A 21,658-nucleotide genomic window follows, 5' to 3' on the forward strand; every position below is an offset into this window, starting at 1 on the left:
ATTATATACCACTTTTTATGACATAAAAAAGTGTGGTTTCTCGTAATAGTTCATTTTTTAGCAAGATTTCATGTCTAATTAACCAGACCCTCTTACAGTTAAAGTTTGTCCCCAAATGAATAAATATTTCAGTCTTGAAGTGGTGTTTAAAGATGTAGATATGTCACACGTTGACCTTGGTTGCTATGGGAAAAAGACAAGTTTCTCTGATGTGGAGGCACAAAAATTCACACACATATTCATCGGCCTTAGACATAAAAAAAACAACATGTTGGGGTTGTTAAGGACCAGTCGTCTTCATCTCCAACGGTACTTCATGGAGAAGGCTCAATGGTAAGTTTTACTTTTTGATTATGATCAGGTTTTGTTTGTGGTTTGTGTTCCAGGCTCCTGAAAAAGTGTAATATCTGGAAAGATTTAAATATCTGGTCTTAAATTAAGAACCCGATAATGATAATAGACGTAAAGTAAATGGTCGAGTCGGGTGGGATTATATAAGTTCGTTTCCTCCCACTCCTTTTCAGGCAATCTCTAGTTATCCTGTTTTAAACATGTCTTTATGGATGTAAACTTCTGATTGCATTGCACTTACATTTTCTTTTTTCTTCTTGATTGCTTGAAATAAACAATTTCTAATAAAAATTTGCACTTATTCAAAAATCTGTCCACATAATAACATTAGTACAGTTGTGTGGATCTCAAATGGTGTTTTTAAGACCTTCTTCTGGCATTTTTCTGATGTTGGAGGACATATATAAAGACAAATAAGTTCATCTCTGAGTATTTCTTTATTCAAATCGTGAATCAGGAGCAGATGAAAAAAAATGCAGTTTGATTTGTTAGGTAAAAAATATACAAATTGTTCCTTCCTCCAAACTTTCAGCAACAGGAGATGGGAAAGGGGGCGGGGTTGCTCTGCACCAACAGTCCCACCCAAAACTCAGAGACTCCTGGTGCTCTGCAGAAACTATGTTCTAGAAAACAACAGTTTTTCTGCTTTTGGCTAAAAACAGCATAATTAAAAGACCACTGGGAAAGCTTCAAAAATAGATGATCGGATTGAGTCTTTAAATTGTATTTAATTTTTAATAAAGTGGTTTGCTATTAAACCATTTTCTTTTTCATCGTAAAGAAAATACAGTCTGAAGAACCTAAGGGCATTTCCTAAATGGCGTGTCTTTGATGATAAATATGAACATGTGAGACGGAACCATCCAGAGAAACTTGAACTGACAGATCCCCTTAAAGGGTCAAACAGTCAGATGCTGCATCATTTCCTTCCTGTTCCTTTTCTCGTGTCTCTTTATTACTTTTACTTCACAGAACTGTTATAAAGCAGTTACAATGCTTTTTCTCTGCCTCATTTAACTCCAGTTTCCCTCTATTAGGATGATAGGCTGTAAAATGTACCAATTACAAGCACCATTGTGGCCCTGTGTGAAGGTGTTACTGCAACTGATCACACACACAGACGCACAATCCTTATTCATTCTCCACAAGGCTTCCTCTGCATTCTGATTTCAGGCTCAGAGATTCGTCCGCCAGACCACCTCGGGCAGCGCATGAAAGAAAAATGAACAGGTCTGTGTGAACATGCAAAGTGAGGTCTCCTTCTGCAGGGTAACACATTACCTGTAAACAATCCCACCAGCTTCTATTTACCTTCTTTGGGGCTTTTTTATAATGGAATATAAAAGGTTTTCCGTTCCCTTTTTGATATCATAAAGCAGGGGTTTCAAGGTCAATCGCACAAGGGCTCAAAATCCAAAACACACCTTAGGTGACGGGCCGAACAGGATAAAAATTTATTGAACACTCAAACAAAACGATTAAAACTTTAAAAACCCAACTTTTTAACATAATTATGAACTAGATATGTAGCATTACCTGTGATAATGCTAGTGGAAATGCTGTAGGCTGAATTTGTCTGATAAAGATACTAGTGCTGATAGCTGAAGATGCGGAAATTGATAGTTGAAAATTGATAAATGCCAAATTAACCTAAAAAACTGAAAAAAGAAAGAAAACTTAGGTTAGCCAAAACAGCTAGCATGTAGCTGAAAAAATACAGTAGCTAAACTTCAAAATAGCCCAAAAAAAACTGAAAAGAACTAAATTAGCCAAAACAGCTAGCGTGTACCTGAAAATATAGCAAAACTTTAAAACAGCCTTAAAAAACGGAAAAAACTAAATTAGCCAAAACAGCTAGCCTGTAAATATTAGTGTAACTCCAAAACAGCCTAAAAAACGGAAAAAAAGCCTGAATTAACCAAAACAGCTAGCGTGCAGCTGAAAAAATACAGTAGCTAAACTTCAAAATAGCCGAAAAAAACTGAAAAAAACTAAATTAGCCAAAACAGCTAGTATGTAGCTGAAAAATAGCCAAACTTCAAAATAGCCGAAAACAACCAGAAAAAACTAAATTAGCCAAAACAGCTAGCCTGTAAATATTAGTGTAACTCCAAAACAGCCTAAAAAACAAAAAAAGCCTGAATTAACCAAAATAGCTAGCATGTAGCCTAAATATTAGCTAAGCTCCAAAACAGCCTAAAAAGAAACTAAATTAGCCAAAACAGCTAGCGTGTAACTGAAAAAATAGCTAAACTTCAAAATAGCCTTAAAAAAATGAAAAAACGAAATTAGCCAAAACAGCTAGCATGTAGCTGGAAAAATAGCTAAACTTCAAAATAGCCGAAAAAAACCAGAAAAAACTAAATTAGCCAAAACAGCTAGCCTGTAAATATTAGTGTAACTCCAAAACAGACTAAGAAACAAAAAAAAGCCTGAATTAACCAAAATAGCTAGCATGTAGCCTAAATATTAGCTAAGCTCCAAAACAGCCTAAAAAGACACTAAATTAGCCAAAACAGCTAGCATGTAGCTGGAAAAATAGCTAAACTTCAAAATAGCCTTTAAAAAACGAAAAAAAGCCTGAATTAACCAAAATAGCTAGCATGTAGCCTAAATATTAGCTAAGCTCCAAAACAGCCTAAAAAGAAACTAAATAAACCAAAATAGCTAGCATTCTGCTGAAACAGCTAAACTCCAAAATAGCCTAAAAACATCCTAAATTGCCAAAATAGTTAGCAGAATGACATTTTTTAAAACTACAAAACTGTACATTTTTAACATAATTATGAATAATGAAAAGACAGAAATATTCCAGAATATATAAACTTAAACCTTATATAACTTTATATATTTTTCTCTCCATTAAGATATATATTTTTTATACAAGTTAGAAATAAACGCAAGATAACATCGGGCCATTAATAATAATAAAATAAAATGATCTCACGGCCCGTATAGAATTACCAGGAGGGCCGGATCCGGCCCCCGGGCCTTGACTTTGCCATGTGTTATAAAGAGAACACTCATAGCCGGATGGAAAGACGTCTGGGATTTCATTTATATACATGGACGTCCACAGTTTTATTTTGGGTGACTATTTAAAGGACTAACACCCACAATCCTCTGTTTTATTCCTGTACTGTTTTGCCTTATTCTGACAGCAGGAAGAAGCTTCGTTTAAGCAACACCACGTCAGAGCAAAGCCAGATGGAGCAGATCTCCGACTTATTATCCTTTTCATCCATCAGACCCCTGTTCCCCTGGCAGAAGAACCTGGGAAACATCCAACTTGACAAATCTAAATATTGCTCATATTACTCACCACACTCTCCTGAGGGACCATTCTATAAGAATCACACATGTCCACCCACAGATTCTTCTCTGCCATGAAGACAAATGAAGATAAACACAGGCCGCTTAACACTGTTATAGTGTCATCACTGTGTCATGTGCCATATTGGATCATTTAGATAAAACAACAGCATAACCATTAAGCGGAGAGTTTGGGAAAACCATATCTTGATGATGAATGACCACGAGAATAAGATGAAATCAAAAGGTCTGGACTTTCTTTTTCCCTCATTTCTCTTTTGGAGCCGTTTTATCAAAATCAAAAAGCCTGTTATGTTTTTTAAGACATATTTTCCGCAGCTCAGAAGAAATTCGATTCTGGGTTGACTGTTGGGTCGGAAGTTAGCTCCGCTAATTTCCCATCAACCCTTTGCTTAAAATCTCTCCCGCTAGTTTACAGCTTCTCACAACCCCAAGCTAATATTACCGTAGTAAAACAACAACGCGCAGTATTAGAGCTTTCTAGTACAGTTTTGAGCCAGATACCAGATCAGACGAGGAACATTAAGGTGCTTATAGATCCGTTTGTCTGCTAGTGGATGCTTCATTCATTCATTTCAGTAGCTGCGTCATTAATCTGAGCATTTTCGAGCATCTGGTTTTCATCTGCTCCTGATTTTAATCAAGAAATACTCAGAAACAGAGTTTTAATTGTATTTTTTCAAATATAGCATTATATAAAATGCTACAAGAACATATTAAAACACAAAAATTGAGTGGGTATTTAAGGTAAAAAATAAAGGACTTGACAGCAAGGACTTATTTAAAATTCCCATTTCAACAAAGCAAGGCAGCTAGAAAATATTCCTCTGAAAAGAAATTGCCAGTTCGTCTGAACCTGAAAAAAAACAGACAACCAGAGGTCTTTTTTGTTTAAACTCCCTTCAATGAGATGTTAGCCACTCTTTGAAATGCAGTTTGGCTTTCTCTGGCTCGTTGTTTCTGGTTGATGTTCATAAAACTCCTGATGATTGCTCTCCCTGTTTGACAGGAAACAGTGACTCAGCAGTCCCAGATGTTAACAATCACCACTTCACACTTTCTGCTTTTCTTATTCTGCACAAAAGGAATTCTGTTTTTGTCCAGAGAAATCCTCCAGCATGGCTCGTTGCTGGAGGAAGAAGAAGAAGTGCATTTTTGTTTTGATGAACTCTTGCTAATGACGAGGACACAGTGAGTTCTGTGTCATCCACTGATATAACAATACAGTCATTTTATGGTCAATAATAAATGACGCCATCCTTACAAGATAGCACTTATAAAGAACCCAAAATGGGTTCAGGCTTGAACTAAAAACTTTAAAAAAAATATTGTTTTCTACACATGAAGAAAGAGTACTAGCTGGATACGTCAGCAGGAGAAAAAAACAATGGAGAGAAACAAGAAGAAGCAGTAAGAACGTTCCCTGCAGAAACCACATCTCATCTATTTTTTAAAAGTTGTATTTCGGTCCCCACTCTGGCATTCTGCTGAAGTGATGAAGAGACCACTGAGTCAGTGTGGCTAAAATCCAGCTAGTATAAGGTCACTATGACTCCATGATACCATTTGTTCTCTTTTAGAGCAAAAAACAACCTGATGAGGTTGTCAGAAATCCAAACTAAAAATATTTTCCTGATTTCATTTCAGACTGGATACATTTGGTTCAGTTAAAGGGAACGAGAGTTCGTTTTCACCGATAAGTCAAAAAAAATTTTCAGTCTGAGTACATGCAAGTGGACCATGGTCCGGGGCCAGGAACCGCCCTCAGATCCATCTATTGCTCTGTTGGTTTAAGTCCCCTCTGCGTTACTTTTTGACATTTTAGGTGTCCCCGACTCGTTGTTTTTTTGATGTGCTACCTGTTCCCATTAAATCACAGGTCCCCAATCCTCGGGGCGCCATACCAGATGCAGTACCGGATGCGGTATCGGATGCAGTGACTGATGTGGAAGTGGCACCAGGCTAGAGTTTTGGTAACGGTAGCAGGATACGGTACCAGCACTGGGTTAGGGTACCAGTCAACGACTTGAGGGTTGGGGACCCCTGATTTGCGTCTATAGGCTGGTATCAAGCGTCCCAAGGGTTGGGGACCCCTGATTTGCGGCTATGGGCCGGTATCAAGCATCCCAAGGGTTGGGGACCCCTGATTTGCGTCTATAGCCCGGTATAAAGCGTTGCAAGGGTTGGGGACCCCTGATTAGCATCTATGGCGTGGTACCAAACAGCCCTCGGACCGGTCCACATCCCGACAGTGGAGGACCCCTGATTAGCATCTATAGCCTGGTATCAAGCTCCCATGGTTTGGGGACCCAAATTAGCATCTGTGGCCGAGTACCAACCAGCCCTCGGACTGGTCAGCGTCCAGAGGGTTGGGGACTCCTGATTACTGTCTATGGCGTTGTACCAACCAGCCCTCGGACCGGTCAGCGTCCTGAGGGTTGGGGACCCCTAATTAGCATCTGTGGCCCGGTATCAAGCATCCAGAGGGTTGGGGACCCCTGATTACCATCTATGGCGTGGTACCAAGCAGCCCTCGGACCGGTCAGCGTCCAAAGGGTTGGGGACCCCTGATTAGCGTCTGTGGCCCAGTACCAACCAGCCCTTGGACTGGTCAGCGTCCTGAGGGTTGGGGACCCCTGATTACTGTCTATGGCGTGGTACCAAGCAGCCCTCGGACCGGTCAGTGCCCCAAGGGTTGGGGACCCCTGATTAGCATCTGTGGCCCAGTACCAACCAGCCCTTGGACTGGTCCCTGTCCCGAGGGTTGGGAACCCCTGATTAGCATATGTGGGCTGGTATCAAGCGTCCAGAGGGTTGGAGACCCCTGATTACCATCTATGGCGTGGTACCAAGCAGTGCTCAGACCAGTCCACGTCCAGAGAGTTAGGAATCCCTGATGAGCATCTGTGGCAAAGTACCAAGCAGCCCTCAGACTGGTTCGCGTCCCGAGGATTGGGGACCTCCAATTCTCGGGACCTCGGGACTATTCAAGTCAATATATGGCAAGTTGGGAACGCGATTGCATTGTCTTTTGAGGTGGTGTTTCTTCCTTTCCTATTGGACTGAGCTTCAATTTGCTCTGAGTTTCCTCAGAGCTCAACACTTTGCTCTGAGTGTTGATGTAACCTCTGTACAGAAAAGTTCGGTACACGGCAGACCAAACACTAGGTTCAGGACTCAAAACGAACCAAATTAAGTAGATTCTGTCTACAACTCAGGTTATTGAGTGATTGCCTTTTAGCAGTCCGCTGAAATCAAGCTGTGGCTGCTGTCAAAGTTTCTCCTGCTTTCAGAGTTGCACAATTGAAACTGGTTGGTGACCAGATGGATGTGGCGCCCCTGACACCCCGCTTCGGTTTATTAAGTCTCTCCGGTTTAGCAAGAACACATGAGGACCAAATACTGAAGGACATAGGACTTCATGAGTGACGTTACTGTGGTTTACAACTCCCACAACTATGGCTGGGAGTCACAGGGTACCACAATCCGATACGCGATACATGGCTCGCGATATCGATGATATCGCGATACTGCGATAATTGGTCAAAGTCCTCAGTGTGAAGACAACGGGATTATATAAGTTTGCTTCCTCCCACTCTCTTTCAAGCAATCTACAATTTGACGCCTAGTTATCCTATGTCTGATATTTCTCTGTGTTGATGTAACCTCTGTACAGAAAAGTTCGGTACACGGCAGACTAAACACTAGGTTCAGGACTCAAAACGAACCAAATTAAGTAGATTCTGTCTAGACCGACAGACTTCTCAAGTCTGAGCGTTATATATGGAAGTAATAAGTCACGCTCAAATCACGTGAAAAACGCTGATTTCTCTTTTACTTCTTGCAATAGTTGCCAGTTCCGTAAAACCCACAGCCAGGAAGGAGAGCTCCTTCCAGCTGTCCACATTCCAGCATTACATAACAAGTCTGCACCCCCCCACCAGCACACACTTTGAAGTCTGTCCACTTTGACACCGTCACCCTGCTGTAATACTCACGATAGGACAACACGGGGTGCCAGCTTAGGGCACACACACAAATGTTTCTCTGGCACGATTTGTATGAATCTTCACCTTTCAAACCACTCAAACACAACCCGCACCCCCTTGAATGTGCTGCTCTGAACCATTTCAGCTGACTAACTTGTTTTCCTGTCACGTGACACTCAAACAGCATGTATATTGTGCAGAATTATGTGTACGGCATCACTCAAGGTGCTCAGAAGCGTTTGCTAAATGTGTGCCTTCCTGAGAGGTTTCAGTTGTAGGGAACCACAAGACACGGTTTCAACATCAAGTCAGGACATAGTCTGACGTCTGGTTTTTAATATCTCTGTGGCTCAGCATTCAATAAGTGCATTGCAGATAAATTGAGAAAAAAATAATCACAAAAAGTAAGGAATTTGTAATAATGGCTGTGCAGTCCAGATATGATCAATATTTGAAGTATGGCACAAGATTTTCAAAATAAAGTGATCGATTCAAGTTCATAGGTTTTAGAAACAGGAACTTTTAACTATCCAAGGTCACAATCGGTGTGAGTACAACCTGGTTAAATCCTTTCGATAGAAAAAATAATACGTGTTTTTTTTTTTTTTCAAACTGGAGTAAACAAACTGTAACGAATGTTTCTGATCAAATTCCTCCATTTAAAAAAGCAACATTTATTGCATTTTTCCTGCAAAGTTTTTTTTCCAACCATAACAAGATAAAACTACTACAAAAATGTATTGATTGGCTTTTGAACCACCAAATATTCCGTTTGATTCAACATTCAGTTTCTGCAGATTTTACAGATTCAACGTGGAAGAAAGACTCAACACAAAAGACGATGAACGAACATAAATGCTGCAGATCTACAGTCAAAACATCAAAGAAAAAAGGAGATATAGAAACATTTACAGCAGTATTTTTGTGCAACTTTGGCTAAAACTAGATAGAAATCCAATAGAGTTAGGCGTCACATACATGAAATATCTTTTAAGTCCCACTCCAATCATCTTTTGATCTGTTTTCAAAGCGTTCCCAGTGATCTTTTAATCATTATTATGCCCTTTTTAGCTAAAATCAAAGAATCTGTCATTTTCTACGACATAGTTTCAAGTAGTTTATTAGAAAATCGCCTCTGAGTTGTGGAAAAGACCCTCCCCATTGCTGAGAGCTCTCTGTTTACACCCTTCTGCTAGCTTACAGTCCCTCACAACCCTAAAAATACAAAAATGCTGAGCAGTAATGGAACTTGTGGTCCTCTATGGAGCTAAATTGAGGCCAAAATTTTTTGAATAAAACAAATTGAAAAAAAAATGTTTGTTTGGGCCAAAAAAATGTAAAATGCCTCAAACTTTTTGTTATTCTAAACTAAACAGAATTATTTTCAGCTTCAAATTTTCTGTTTTTTTAGGTTTCAAAACTCAAAATATTGGCCCCAATAGGCCTCCATAGTCCTCCTATTGTATTATCTACATCACAAATACAATATTTTTCAAATTGAATTCATCACCTGCTTCTTTGAATACTCAGAAACGCATTTTTGAGTTACATTTTCTCTGTATGTGTCAAAAAAGGCCACAAGAACATGTAAAAAACACAAGTTTAATCAAAGTGGGTCTTTAAAGAAGAATTCCAGGCAGATTGAATTCTAAAATCTTTAAAGAAAGATGGAAGAATGACTTAAAATCTGATTAATAAGGATTTAATGTTGTGGTCAAGAAAAAAATCTTTGCTTCTTTATGTATTAGCATCAGAGAACACTCAGTTCTTCTAATCAGCCATAATTGAATGAGACTTTGTCACTGCTGCTGTCAGAAAACAGAAAAAAAAAACAGTTCTGATGACTAAATGAGGATCCAAAGACCTTTGAACAGCCTGGAGAGTTCTCCAGCCTCAACAGCCTTTAATTTCCCATCATGACCTTTTCCTTAGCAAAACAACTAGAGGTCAAACTGAGCCGGGTCACTATGTGATTCACACAGACCTTGTGTAAATGGGGGAGCAGAACGTTGTATTTTTGCAGAGATTTTTCGGTTTTAAAAGCATACAAAGTCACACAATTAGCACGGAACTGAAAAGACCCTGCCAGCTCTGACTGCAAAGTTTCAGCGCCAACTGTGTGATTAACTAGCAAACTGCAGCCCAGGCTGACAACTCAGGTTATTGAGTGATTGCCTTTTAGCAGTCCGCTGAAATCAAGCTGTGGCTGCTGTCAAAGTTTCTCCTGCTTTCAGAGTTGCACAATTGAAACTGGTTGGTGACCAGATGGATGTGGCGCCCCTGACACCCCGCTTCGGTTTATTAAGTCTCTCCGGTTTAGCAAGAACACATGAGGACCAAATACTGAAGGACATAGGACTTCATGAGTGAAGTTACTGTGGTTTACAACTCCCACAACTATGGCTGGGAGTCACAGGGTACCACAATCCGATACGCGATACATGGCTCGCGATATCGATGATATCGCGATACTGCGATAATTGGTCAAAGTCTTCTCTCATAACTCACATTATATAGAAGAACACATTTTTTTTTAAATAGATCCTCATTTATCTTTTATCTTTGACTAGGACTGGGAATTACTGGGTACCTCACGATACAATACGATACATGGCTCACAATATCGCGATACTGCGATAATTGGAAAAAATCATCTCTAATAACTCACATTATATAGAAGAACAAATATTTTTTGGAAAATATATCCCCATTTATCTTTTAGCTTTAACTAGGGCTGGGAATCACTGGGTACCTCACGATATGATACGTGATACATGGTTCACGATATCAATGATATCGCGATATTTGGTAAAAATCGTCTCTAATAACTCACATTATATAGAAGAATAAATACTTTTTAGGAAACTATATCCCCATTTATCTTTAATTAGGGCTGGGAATCACTGGGTACCACACGGTACGACGCGATACATGGCTCACAATATCGCGATATTGCGATAATTAGTAAAAATCATTTCTAATAACTTACATTATATAGAAGAACACGTATTTTTCTGAGAAACTCCATCTATCTTTTAGCTTTAACTAGGGACAGGAATCACTGTGTACCTCGTGATACCATGCGATACACAATACATAGCTCACGATATCGATGATTTCGCGATACTGCGAAAATTGATAAAAATCGCTGCTAACTCACATTATCTCAGAGAACACATATTTTCTGGGAAAATATACCACCATTTATTTTTTATCTTGACACAATTATAATAAACAACTTGTGTCTTCTTTTGTGCAACAAATAATAGACAGCAAATCAGTAATCCTGTGTATAATTTAAAATTTCAAGTAACCCCCAAGCACTTTGGTGCCCGCGACACCAGTCTATCAATGGGCGCCCCCTATCTACCTCCAAAGGAACGTCTCACCAAAGGATGACGAATATAACGTTCAAACTAAAATAAAAGATCGATACTTGGTGAGAATCCATCGATAATTATATATCGCGACATGTTGCAATATCGATTTTTTGGCACAACCCATACAGACGTGGGTCACACAGACAGAGATTGTGAGCCAGCAAATAATCATCAGTTAATGTGGACTTCATAAAGACAGTTACACAAAAAAAACATTTGTTTTTTTCCCAGTTTTGCAAGCCTGAAGTGAGAGTATGTGTCCCACCTACGCAATGCTTCTATCGCCACAAAAGGACCCCATGAGAAAGTCTGTTCTGCTAACAGGCTGCACACAGAAAACAGAATAAATAAATATATAATAAACACATCTCTATAAGGGTTTCCATTGTGGAAAAGAGCCTAAGGGGATTCCAGCAAGACCAGTTTGTTAACCTCCGGCTGTAGAGGCGCTAATTGGGATCGGAATTAACCCTTTAACACCTGAGGAGTCACCGGTTACACACAAAATATTTAAAATACTGTAACGTTTTAACCGTTAACACGATCAGCGTAATTCCAGCAGATTCTGATTCTCCTGCTCCTTTCTGGACATTCAGCAATTTCAGCAATCTTGGTATCGAAACGTTCAGCTCCTTCAGGACATTACTGGATGTATTTTTGGTATTAATAAACTATATAGTTTATGAAATATTGAGTAAAATATGCCTCATAGGAAATGAATGAGAAAGTCTTTGAATTTCAAAATTTTAAGAAGATTAACAACAAGCTTTTAAATTTATGTATGGGCTATGTTTTAATCTTTAAAAGTAATTTTTAAAAATATTGGAGTTTGGCTAATATGTTAGCAACATGCTAACGTTTGTGGCTAATTTGCTATCTGTGAAGGTTTTTTAGGCTAATGTAGAGTTTAGCTTCTATTTTAGCAACATGCTAACGTTTTTGACCAAATTAGTTTACCGATTAATTTTAGGCTGTTTTGGAGTTTAGCTAGTATTTAAGCAACGTGCTAAGTTTTTTTTTTTTCTTTGGCTAATTTGGCATCTACTGAGGTTTTCTTATGAATTTAGCCAATATGTTAGCAACATGCTAACATTTGCGGCTAATTTGCTATCTGTGAGGGTTTTTTTAGGCCAAAGTAGAGTTTAGCTTCTATTTTAGAAACATGCTAACGTTTTTGACCAAATTAGTTTACCGATTAATTTTAGGATATTTTGGAGTTTAGCTAGTATTTAAGCTACTAACTTTTTTTGGCTAATTTGGCATCTATTGAGGTTTTTTTATGTTACTTTGGAATTTAACCAATATTTTAGCAACATGCTAACATTTGTGGTTAATTTGTTATCTGTTGAGGTGTTTTATGCTAATTTAGAGTTAGCTTCTATTTTAGCAACAGGCTACCGTTTTTGACCAAATTAGTTTACCGATTAATTTTAGGTTATTATGGAGTTTAGCTAGTATTTAAGCAACATGCTAACCTTTTTGGCTCATTTGGCATCTACTGAGGTTTTCTTTACGTTAAATTTAGCAAATATTTTAGTAACATGCTAACGTTTGCAGCTAATTTATTATCTGCAGGTTGTTTTTTTATTGGCTAATTTAGAGTTTAGCTTCTATTTTAGCAACAGGCTAACATTTTTGACTAGCTTAGTTTATTGAGGAATTTTAGGCTATTTTGGAGTTTAGCTAGTATGTAAACAATGAGCTAGCTTTTTTGGCTAATTTGTCATCTACTGAGGTTGTTTGGGCTGATTGGGAGTTTAGCTTAGATTTTAGCAACACACTAAATATTTTTTGCAAAATTGGCATGTATTAGGGATTTTTAAGCAATTTTATTACATTTTATTTTTCAGAAATTCAGGTCAACACCAGCACTTTTTCATAGTTCTTTAAGGAAATTTTCAATCTTTTACCAAATTTAACAGTTTGTAAATCACTTCAGCAATAAAGTACGTCGCGTCACCATTTTCAGCAAAAAGCTTCAACATATTTTTCAGCAAAAAGCATTCACACTAGCATTATCGCAGGTAATGCCACTTTTCTAGTTGTTCTATAGTCGTCATGTTTCGTGACGTGTCCTCTGTGACCTCTGGCCAAGTCACCCTTACAAAAAGATCTCAAAATAACCAAAGTTGGATTGTTTTTAATCCAACTCTAAGGGTAAAAATGGACTAACTTTTTTCTGGATTATTCTAATGAAGGAAAAACACATCAACATAACCAACATAACCCAAAACAATAGTATTGCTCCGAAAGTATGAATAACTCAAGAATTGGGATGTAGACGCAAACCAAGAACATGCTGCTCAACATTTTGGCTGATCCCATCTCCCATGTGTGCATCACACAAAGTGTTTTGACGAAATCAATAGATTTTCATTGATTAGTTGAATCATGTTATTTATTTACTTGTTAAACTAAAAGCTCTCCAGATCTTTCTTCTTGGATGTTCTCTGTTCTTATTCTCTTGATCACATCTGTTAGTAGCCTGAGGGTAATTGGGTTTGATGCTGTGGTACCAGCTCCCCTTGGATCACCTTGAGAGATCGGAGCTACTATCACCAACCTTCATGATACCGCAAGGTGGGTTTCCAGCTCCCTGACTTCTCTCCGCAGAATTATCACGACTGCCACTCCCGATCCGTGGACTGCTGTGGTCTCTGTAGCGTCCGTTCGTGTACAGCCCCCCCACCACGTAGCTCTGGGCAGCGGCGGACACGTCCAAGTACGTCCGGGCGGCGGCGGCGGCCGCATCGCCGGTGATTCCCGCAGCGTTGGTCGCGCCCTGGGCTGGCGCCGAGCTGATGGCAGGGTCCAAAAAATGTCCCGACACGGCTTCCGAGGCGTGTAGCCCCGCCATGCTGCGCCGGTCCGGCGTTAGAGCGAAGCCCTCTCCTCCTGTGCGCGGAAACAACCCATTTTCTGAATGGACGTCCGGGGCTGCGCGCTCTCCTCGCCGGATTCTCGGCTCCGTCGCTGGAGCGCAGAGTCTCTACGGAAACCGGACCGCTGAGAGTCAACAGTTCTGCTCATGCAGACTCACAAGCGCAGATCCTTTTGGCACTTTCCCGCTGCTGTGGGTCAGAATGACGCGCGGGCCTCCGTGGAGTCCGCAGAGCGCATCGCGCGGCGCGTCCTGCTGCGTCCTGGACACTTTTACAACACATGCATCCGCGGGACAAATTCAAGACTGTGAGAGCGCAGCCGCAATAAGTCCACGGACGCGCGCCCGTGGATGCGCGTGTACGCGCGGAGGCTGGATCCAGTTGCGCGCGATCTGAGCCGGGATCTTCTGGGATTCGAGTTGTTTCCAGACCATCTTTCCATCCTTTTGGTCCAAAGATCAACAGGTTTATCACAAAATGTGAAGGATTTTTACGCAAAGATCCTCAGGATCATTCCATCCACAGGAACAGCATTTAGGATGGTTTGTATAAAAAATGAGGCTATAAATGCAACAAAACTGCTTAAATATCCATAGAATGAACATGTTTTAACTTATAGAATAATGATCTAAGAAGAGGATCATTAAAAATATGACATTTGACTTAAATTGAGACATAAAAGTAAAAAAAATGAGGAAATAAAGTGAAAAAACAAAACAAAAACAGTCATTTTACATCTCTGCTAAGCATGACTCATCAGTTATTTGTCTTTCTTTTGCTAAAAAGAGAGAAAATACATTAAAAAAAACTTTTAGTTACTATTTTTACAATAATAATCATATTTGTCATCATTGATGCTAAGAAAGTTAAAAAATCATATTTTTGTGCATCAATTTAGAGAAAATGTAAATCAAAAATGACACTATAAATGCGACATAATTAGTCAAATATCCATATTATTCTCATTTTATTACTTATAGAATCACAATCTCAGAAGAAAACAATTAAAAATGTGATATTTTAATTGAAAAATAAGAGATAAAAGTAAAAATATGAAGATATTAGGGTGTAAAACTTTCATAAATGAATCACTAACATCCAGATTGATCATTTTTATTAACTTAATTGCTACTCAGATCTGTAAATACATCATATCCGAATGATGGATCGTCACAAACAAAACAAAAACAGTCATTTTACGTCTCTGCTGGGCATGACTCATCAGTTATTTGTCTTTCTATTGCTAAAAAGAGAGAAAAAAACATCAAAAATGCAACTATTTTCCTCAATTTTCTATTTCTTCTTTTTTAGTTTCTGTTTTAATGGTATTTAGCATCCTATGTGTTAGGTAATGTTAAAAATTATGTCCAAATATTAACATTTTCAAACATCAATTTGGGTAAAATTACATTAATAGTGACACATAGGATGCTAAATACCACTAAAACAGTAACTAAAAAAGAAACTAATAGAAAATTGGGAGAAAATTGTTGCATTTTTGATGTTTTTGACAGTTAACTCATCCGTTATTTGTCTTTCTTTTAACAAATGTGCTAAAAAGCGACAAAAAACATCAACAATGCAATTTTTTTGCCTTAATTTTCCATTTACTTATTTTAGTTACTTTTTTATAGTAATTAGCATCCTTTTTTCCACTATTGATGCTAAAAATAATGTAACAAAAATCAAAATGTTTGAACATCAATTTGAAGAAAAATGTTTGTACATATTTTAGACAAAATGTAATTTAAAAATGTCACTATAAAGGCAACAAATTAGTTAAATATCCCAATTACTGTCATTTTGTTAGTTATAGAAGAATGATTTTATCAGATAAACATTAAAAAAATGACATTTGACTTGAAAAAGAAGATAAAAAAAATGTGGAAATGAAGATGAAAACTGAAATCAGTGAATCACTACCATCCAAGAAGATCATTTTAACAACTTATTAGCTACTATAGTAATAAAACCTCTAGTAAACAAAACATGACTCATCAGTTTTTGTTTTTCTTTTAGCAAACGTGTTAAAAAGAGAGACAAAAATGTAAAAAATCCAACAATTTTTCCTCAGTTTTCCATTTTTAGTGACTGTTTTTCTGGTACTTAGCATCCGTTGATGCTAAAATGATGTCCAAAAATCAAAATTTTGATTTGAAGGTCAACATTTTTTATGTTTTTTATCAGTGCAGCCCCGTTTAAAAAGGAGAAGAATGTGGAAACCTGGAAGAGGTCAGACCTCCTCTATGAGTGACACAGTGTTTAAACACTAAATAAAGACTAATAATTAAAAAAAGATGGATTATAGACGGCTAACAAACTTTCTTCTGTTTTCTCACACTGTCCTCACTCATTCCCGGCTCCACCTCCTCCCTCTGTGATCTCTGGACTCAGGCTCATGCATTTTACATCCTCAGAAATAATTTACTCAAACTTCTGCTTTTAAGAGCCTGGACTCTCTCGCTCTAATGCCTCCCCGACGATCCGATTTGAACGATTATTCGAACTTAGCATCTTATATGTCGTCTTATTCATTCTGACTTACAGTAAATTGAATGTTGGGTGAAAAAGAGAGTAAAACAAACGTTGTAAGCTGCAGAGTCATTGTAAATATGTTTTTGTCTGTGAGGTTTTCTTTAGTTTCCTGTGGCAGGATGTCAGACATGCTGCTCTCTCTGCTGCACTCACATCAGGTGCACATTAGTGGATCCTGCTCACCGATTGTTCAAATTTTTCAAAATAAAAGCCATCATTTTGACTTATTTAGGGAGCATTTTTCTGCTTTTTTGGATTAAAGATTGTTGTTTTTAGCTAATAAAGTCAGAACAACTAATAAGTAAAATCTAAATGAAGTTCCTGTTTAATGTAGGGTATGTTTCCTCCAGTTATTGTGCTTCCTGAGCTTGGGTATCAGCCCGGTGGGGAACCGAAACCATCAATGAACCACAACTTTTTGTATTTTTAAGCCCCACGCTGTGACTCAAAATAAATCAATCCACCTACAAGCTGGATCTCTTTTGGGGTCACACACCTACAGACTATTTAGAGATACCAGTTAACCTTTTTGTTTTGGGCAGGAAGTGGGCACAAAAGGGTCCCAGCAAGGGTGTTAACCACTACACCACCATGCAGCCCCCCCCCACAGGTAAAACCTTGAACCGAAAATTCAATAACGGAAGCTAAAAGTTAACCACAAGTGTGTTTACATCCTGAACTCCCTCGGAAACCATCACAACAAGTGGATAATGTGATGTAACTAAAGATTAAAATTCAGTGAAATAAAGGATGGAGTTAGACGAAGGCCTTTATGCGCCATTATGAGAGGCCCTTTCAGAATAAAACTCAAGGTGTCACATCAGATAAAGTCTGGAGGTTCAGTTGGAGTTTGGAAATGAGAAATAAAAGAGATAGAAGCCTCTAATGAAAAGAAAAATAAAAAAATGAGTAAAATCCTCAAAGAAGTCACCTTTATGGGACGTTACTGACATCTAGTGGTGACTCAGGGGTACTGAAAGGAATCTGTAATTTGTTTGGGTCAATTTTCTAAGAGTTTTCCTTATTTGTAAAAAAAAAATTGCATTAAAACTATCATTCATTTAATATGTCTTTCTTTTAAAATTAATTAATGTAAATCACATAAAATTCTGACATGTTCTGCAGCTGTTTGATCTCACTAAACCCTTTCTGACCATCAGAAATCCGGCTGTGTAGCAGCACGAGCGTTTCCGTCAGCATCATTCCTGACATTTAATAAATCCAAACTCGGTGGAGGATTCAGATGTGAAAAGCCAACAATATCATCCAGAAAAAATCAGTAAAAATCACTTCTGTTTTGGTAACATCTCAAAAATATTTGTAAAATCATCAGCAGACTGAGAAATCTGAACAGATTAACTTTGTGTTATTTGAGTTTTTCAATCCAAAACAGCAAAAAAGTAATTGTGTTATTATAATTATTATTAAAAGAAAAGTAAATACTATTTTGGCAGAATATGTTCTTTGTTATTTGTCATTAATAACTATATCCTGTTCAAATTGAGGTTTTATTTTGAAAGTAACCATTGTGCAGGAAAATATGGAAAAACAGTCTGGCCTACTTTTAATTTTGTTTTTCTCGTTTTCTCATCATAAAGAGATAATATTTCATTATCATGAGAAAAAGATCTGAAAAAATAAAGTAGGGCAGGACGTTTTCAGCTTCCGTAGAAAATATGTTTAGTTTCATTGAAAGAAATCTCATTAGTAGAAGATTTTATTTGTCAATAAAAACTATTTACTTATAAATTAAGGTTTAATTTTGAAATTAGCCATTGTTTTTTGTGTATTTTGTTTCTAACTAGTCCAACTATGATCCTTGTTTATAATTATCAAAAGAAAAAAAAATCTATTTATCAATTTAAAAAAAAGGACAAACATTATATTGGTAGAATATTACTTTTGTCATTAACGACTATTTTCTCTTATTTTTTAATTAACAATTGTGCAACTACTTTGTTTTTAACCATTACGACAATAATCACCATTATTAATATCATTAGCAAAAATATATATATTTACCAACCAATAAATATAACAAACCACAGACAATATGTCTATTTCTTAAATTTTTTTGAAAATAATTTTAGTCAAAAAATAGAAAATCTTATTTTGGAAGAATATTTCATTTGTCATAAAAAAATAAAAAAATTCTCCTAGTTGAGATTTTATTTTGAAATCATTCCAACAATAATCCTCGTTTAATATTGTTGGCAAAAATAATATATTTATCAAAAATAGACCACATATAATATGTTTATTGACATACAGGAAAAAAATAATTTCTATCTGAAACTAGAAAACTTTATATTAGTAAAATATTTCATCCGCTGTTAAAAACTATTGTTCTATATTGTTCTTAAACCTTTACAACAGCACATAAATAAAATTACATAATTTTACATTTGTTATTAAAAACTATTTTATATTAAAATGTTATTTTATTTTGAAATCAACCGTTGTTCAGTTTTAATCCATTCCAACAGTAAATATACTTTTAATATTAGAAAAAAAAAATCTTAAAAATCTTACCAAAAAATAAAACACAGAAAATGAGTTTATTGACATAAAGAAAAATTATAATTTCAGTCCGACAGAAGAAAATCTACGATTGTTATTCATCATTTCCTATTTATTTTTAGGTTTTATTTTGAAATTAGCCATTGCACAACTACTTTGCTTTTGAACAATTCCAACAGTAATCATCCTTTTAATACTATTGGTATAAAATAAATATATATTTACAAAAAATAACAAATATATTTACCGACATAAAAAATAATTTCTAATAAAAAAAAATATTGGCAGAATATTTCATTCATCATTAAAAACTACTTCTTATTAAATTTAGATTTTTATTTCGAAATTTAAACATCTTTTTAAAATTATCTGCTGGATAAAAAAAAACAAAACTTTTTTTTCTTAAGTTTTGATGTCAGCTGTAACTTTTATTTTAAAATTTGTGCAACAAATACCTCGCCGCCTCACACAAACTCAACCAACCTCCATAACCAGCTTACCTCTTGAAAAATTCCTGACCTTTGAAAACAGATAATAAAAACCGTTTAAGCGGTAAATGCTCACATTTCATTCAGCCCTACATGAATTAGATTTTTGTTATCTTTGCCAGGCAGGACGCGAGTCACAAATGACATTTAAACTGAGACGCACAACCAGAACGGCTGCTGCGCTCCTCGTCTCCACCAGATGGCAGCAGAGAACCAAATGGGGTCAAAGCTCTGAAATTTTCAGCAAGCTTCTATATTCTATGAATTTTTTAAAGCGGAGTCCTAATTTCTTATATTTCAAGCAGAGTATCAGCTAGTTTTGAGGTCATCTATGCATTTTTTAAAATAAATTTCCCATTTTATGGTTCCTATATAAAATTCATACATATAAGCAGCATTATAATTAGTATTCTGATCTCCAATGAGTTGCTTAAAATGCACAGCAACACACAGTTGCTCAATTTAATGAGATCGTAGCAGTGAGTTGCTCCATTTTCACTCATTTTCAAAGAAATCAATAAACGCCTGATGAAAATAAAATAAAAAAATCCACCAAACTTCATCAGATTTACCTGAATTTATTTATTTATAAAACTTTATTTTATGCCTTTCAACTCCACAGCTGTGATCCTCGGAAAAAAAACCTTCCAAGTGATAAAACCAAAACCACAACCATGAAACATACAAACGACAAACGAGACACGGCGCCATCTACAACGTTGAAAAAAGCACGTCTACGGTGGAAACGGAGGACGGTGGGTCACATTAACACTGCCCAGATTTTTACAACAGAAAAGAGGAGAAGATGAACACATATTTATTTAAACATCGCAAAGACTGAAGAATTCATAAAAACATGAAAATGCATCATAAATTATTTATTTTTTTGTTATCGCCAAATAAACTTCATTATTTGTATACCTTCATTTAAAGAGCTTACATTCATTTAGGGGGAAATAACAATAAATATAGACCTACGAAAGATAAAATAAGTCTATTATTCTCTCTAAATATAGTTTTATTTATTTAAATTGGCTTTATTGGTTGTGTAATTTATTCCTGAGGCGCCTGGTTGTTTGAAAACTTTGATGTTTAAAAAGTAAAAGTTGTAGATTTTCTGTAAGAGCAGCGGCTTTTCCCACCAATCGGACGTCTCCACACATCTTTTGATTGTACCGACGGATGAGAACGTGGTTCAGACGCCACAACGGAAGAGTGCGAGGTAGCATGGATGAGAGGGGCGGCACAGGGACCTGAGAGGACAAGCAGGGAATGCTGGGTAAATGCTTGGATTTGCATTTCTGTGTACAAACAGAAGACGGATAGCCCTGTGAGAGAGAGAGAGAGAGCGAGAGCGAGGGAGGTGCATACACTCCTTCGCCTTTTGCAGCTGGTGAACAGATCAGAACGGACCAATCCGGAGCTCCGTGCATATGTACCGTGTGCGGATGTCTGTGCTGTCAGCGGCGAGAGAGCGGAGAGCCCCGCCGCCCTTAGGTTAGTGTATATGCATTTGAAGAACTGACGAGCAATGACTTGCTGCAGAGCAAAAGCAAAATAAAAATAATAATAATAATAATAAATCCACGTTTCTCCTTCATCCTGGGGCAGCATCGGTTTGACTGTCAAAGCATCGCTTGCCCATTTACAAAGCAGAAAATGTGAAGCATTCCACTCTTAAAATAACCTCATACAGTAGTATATTTGATTGGATTTAAAATCAATTCATAATTCATGCTCTTTGCGAACTTCTTCTTCTTCTTCTTTTTTTTTTTTCTTTTTTAGCAATACTGTAACATTGTGGGTTTTGCATATTCCCCAGTCTGTTTTTAAAAACACTAAGAAATCACTAACATGCATGCTCTCATGTTAAAAAGAAAAAAAAAAAATCACAACCATTATTAACAATTTCACATTATAGCAATATGATGAGAAGGAGAGACGAATGGAATATAACCATGTCAATGTGAGGGGGGCGAGTTTGTTGGCAGGATTTGTTTGGTGGTGCTCCGAGTCAAAAAGTCAAAGGGTCAGGACTGCTGGCCCCCCCACTGGCTCTCTACGGGCCGCCGCAGAAGCTCCTCCACATGCCTCGCCACGTCCATGGTGTCATCTAGGTCAAAATCTCCTTCTGCATCTAAGATGGGGTCTCCTCTGCAGCAGGAAGTGAAGCAGAAGTA

General features: G+C 37.2%; 2 protein-coding genes across 3 annotated transcripts in view; both read right to left on the reverse strand.

Moving 5' to 3' along the window:
- si:ch211-210g13.5 (inactive phospholipase C-like protein 2) overlaps positions 1-14,722 on the reverse strand; it is a 103,732-nt gene extending 89,010 nt beyond the window's left edge. The window contains exon 1 of the mRNA XM_024273020.2: positions 13,617-14,722. Coding sequence (XP_024128788.1) covers positions 13,617-13,910 — 294 coding nt within the window. The 5' untranslated portion in view covers positions 13,911-14,722. The remainder of the gene's footprint in view (positions 1-13,616) is intronic.
- Positions 14,723-20,040: 5,318 nt separating this feature from the next.
- stat5a (signal transducer and activator of transcription 5a) overlaps positions 20,041-21,658 on the reverse strand; it is a 65,821-nt gene continuing 64,203 nt past the window's right edge. For both annotated transcript variants that reach the window (XM_024273028.2, XM_024273027.2), the window contains exon 19: positions 20,041-21,632. In XM_024273028.2, coding sequence (XP_024128796.1) covers positions 21,509-21,632 — 124 coding nt within the window. In that variant the 3' untranslated portion in view covers positions 20,041-21,508. The remainder of the gene's footprint in view (positions 21,633-21,658) is intronic.

The sequence above is a fragment of the Oryzias melastigma genome, linkage group LG8 (genome assembly GCF_002922805.2).
Source record: "Oryzias melastigma strain HK-1 linkage group LG8, ASM292280v2, whole genome shotgun sequence".
NCBI classification, from domain to species: Eukaryota; Metazoa; Chordata; class Actinopteri; order Beloniformes; family Adrianichthyidae; genus Oryzias; species Oryzias melastigma.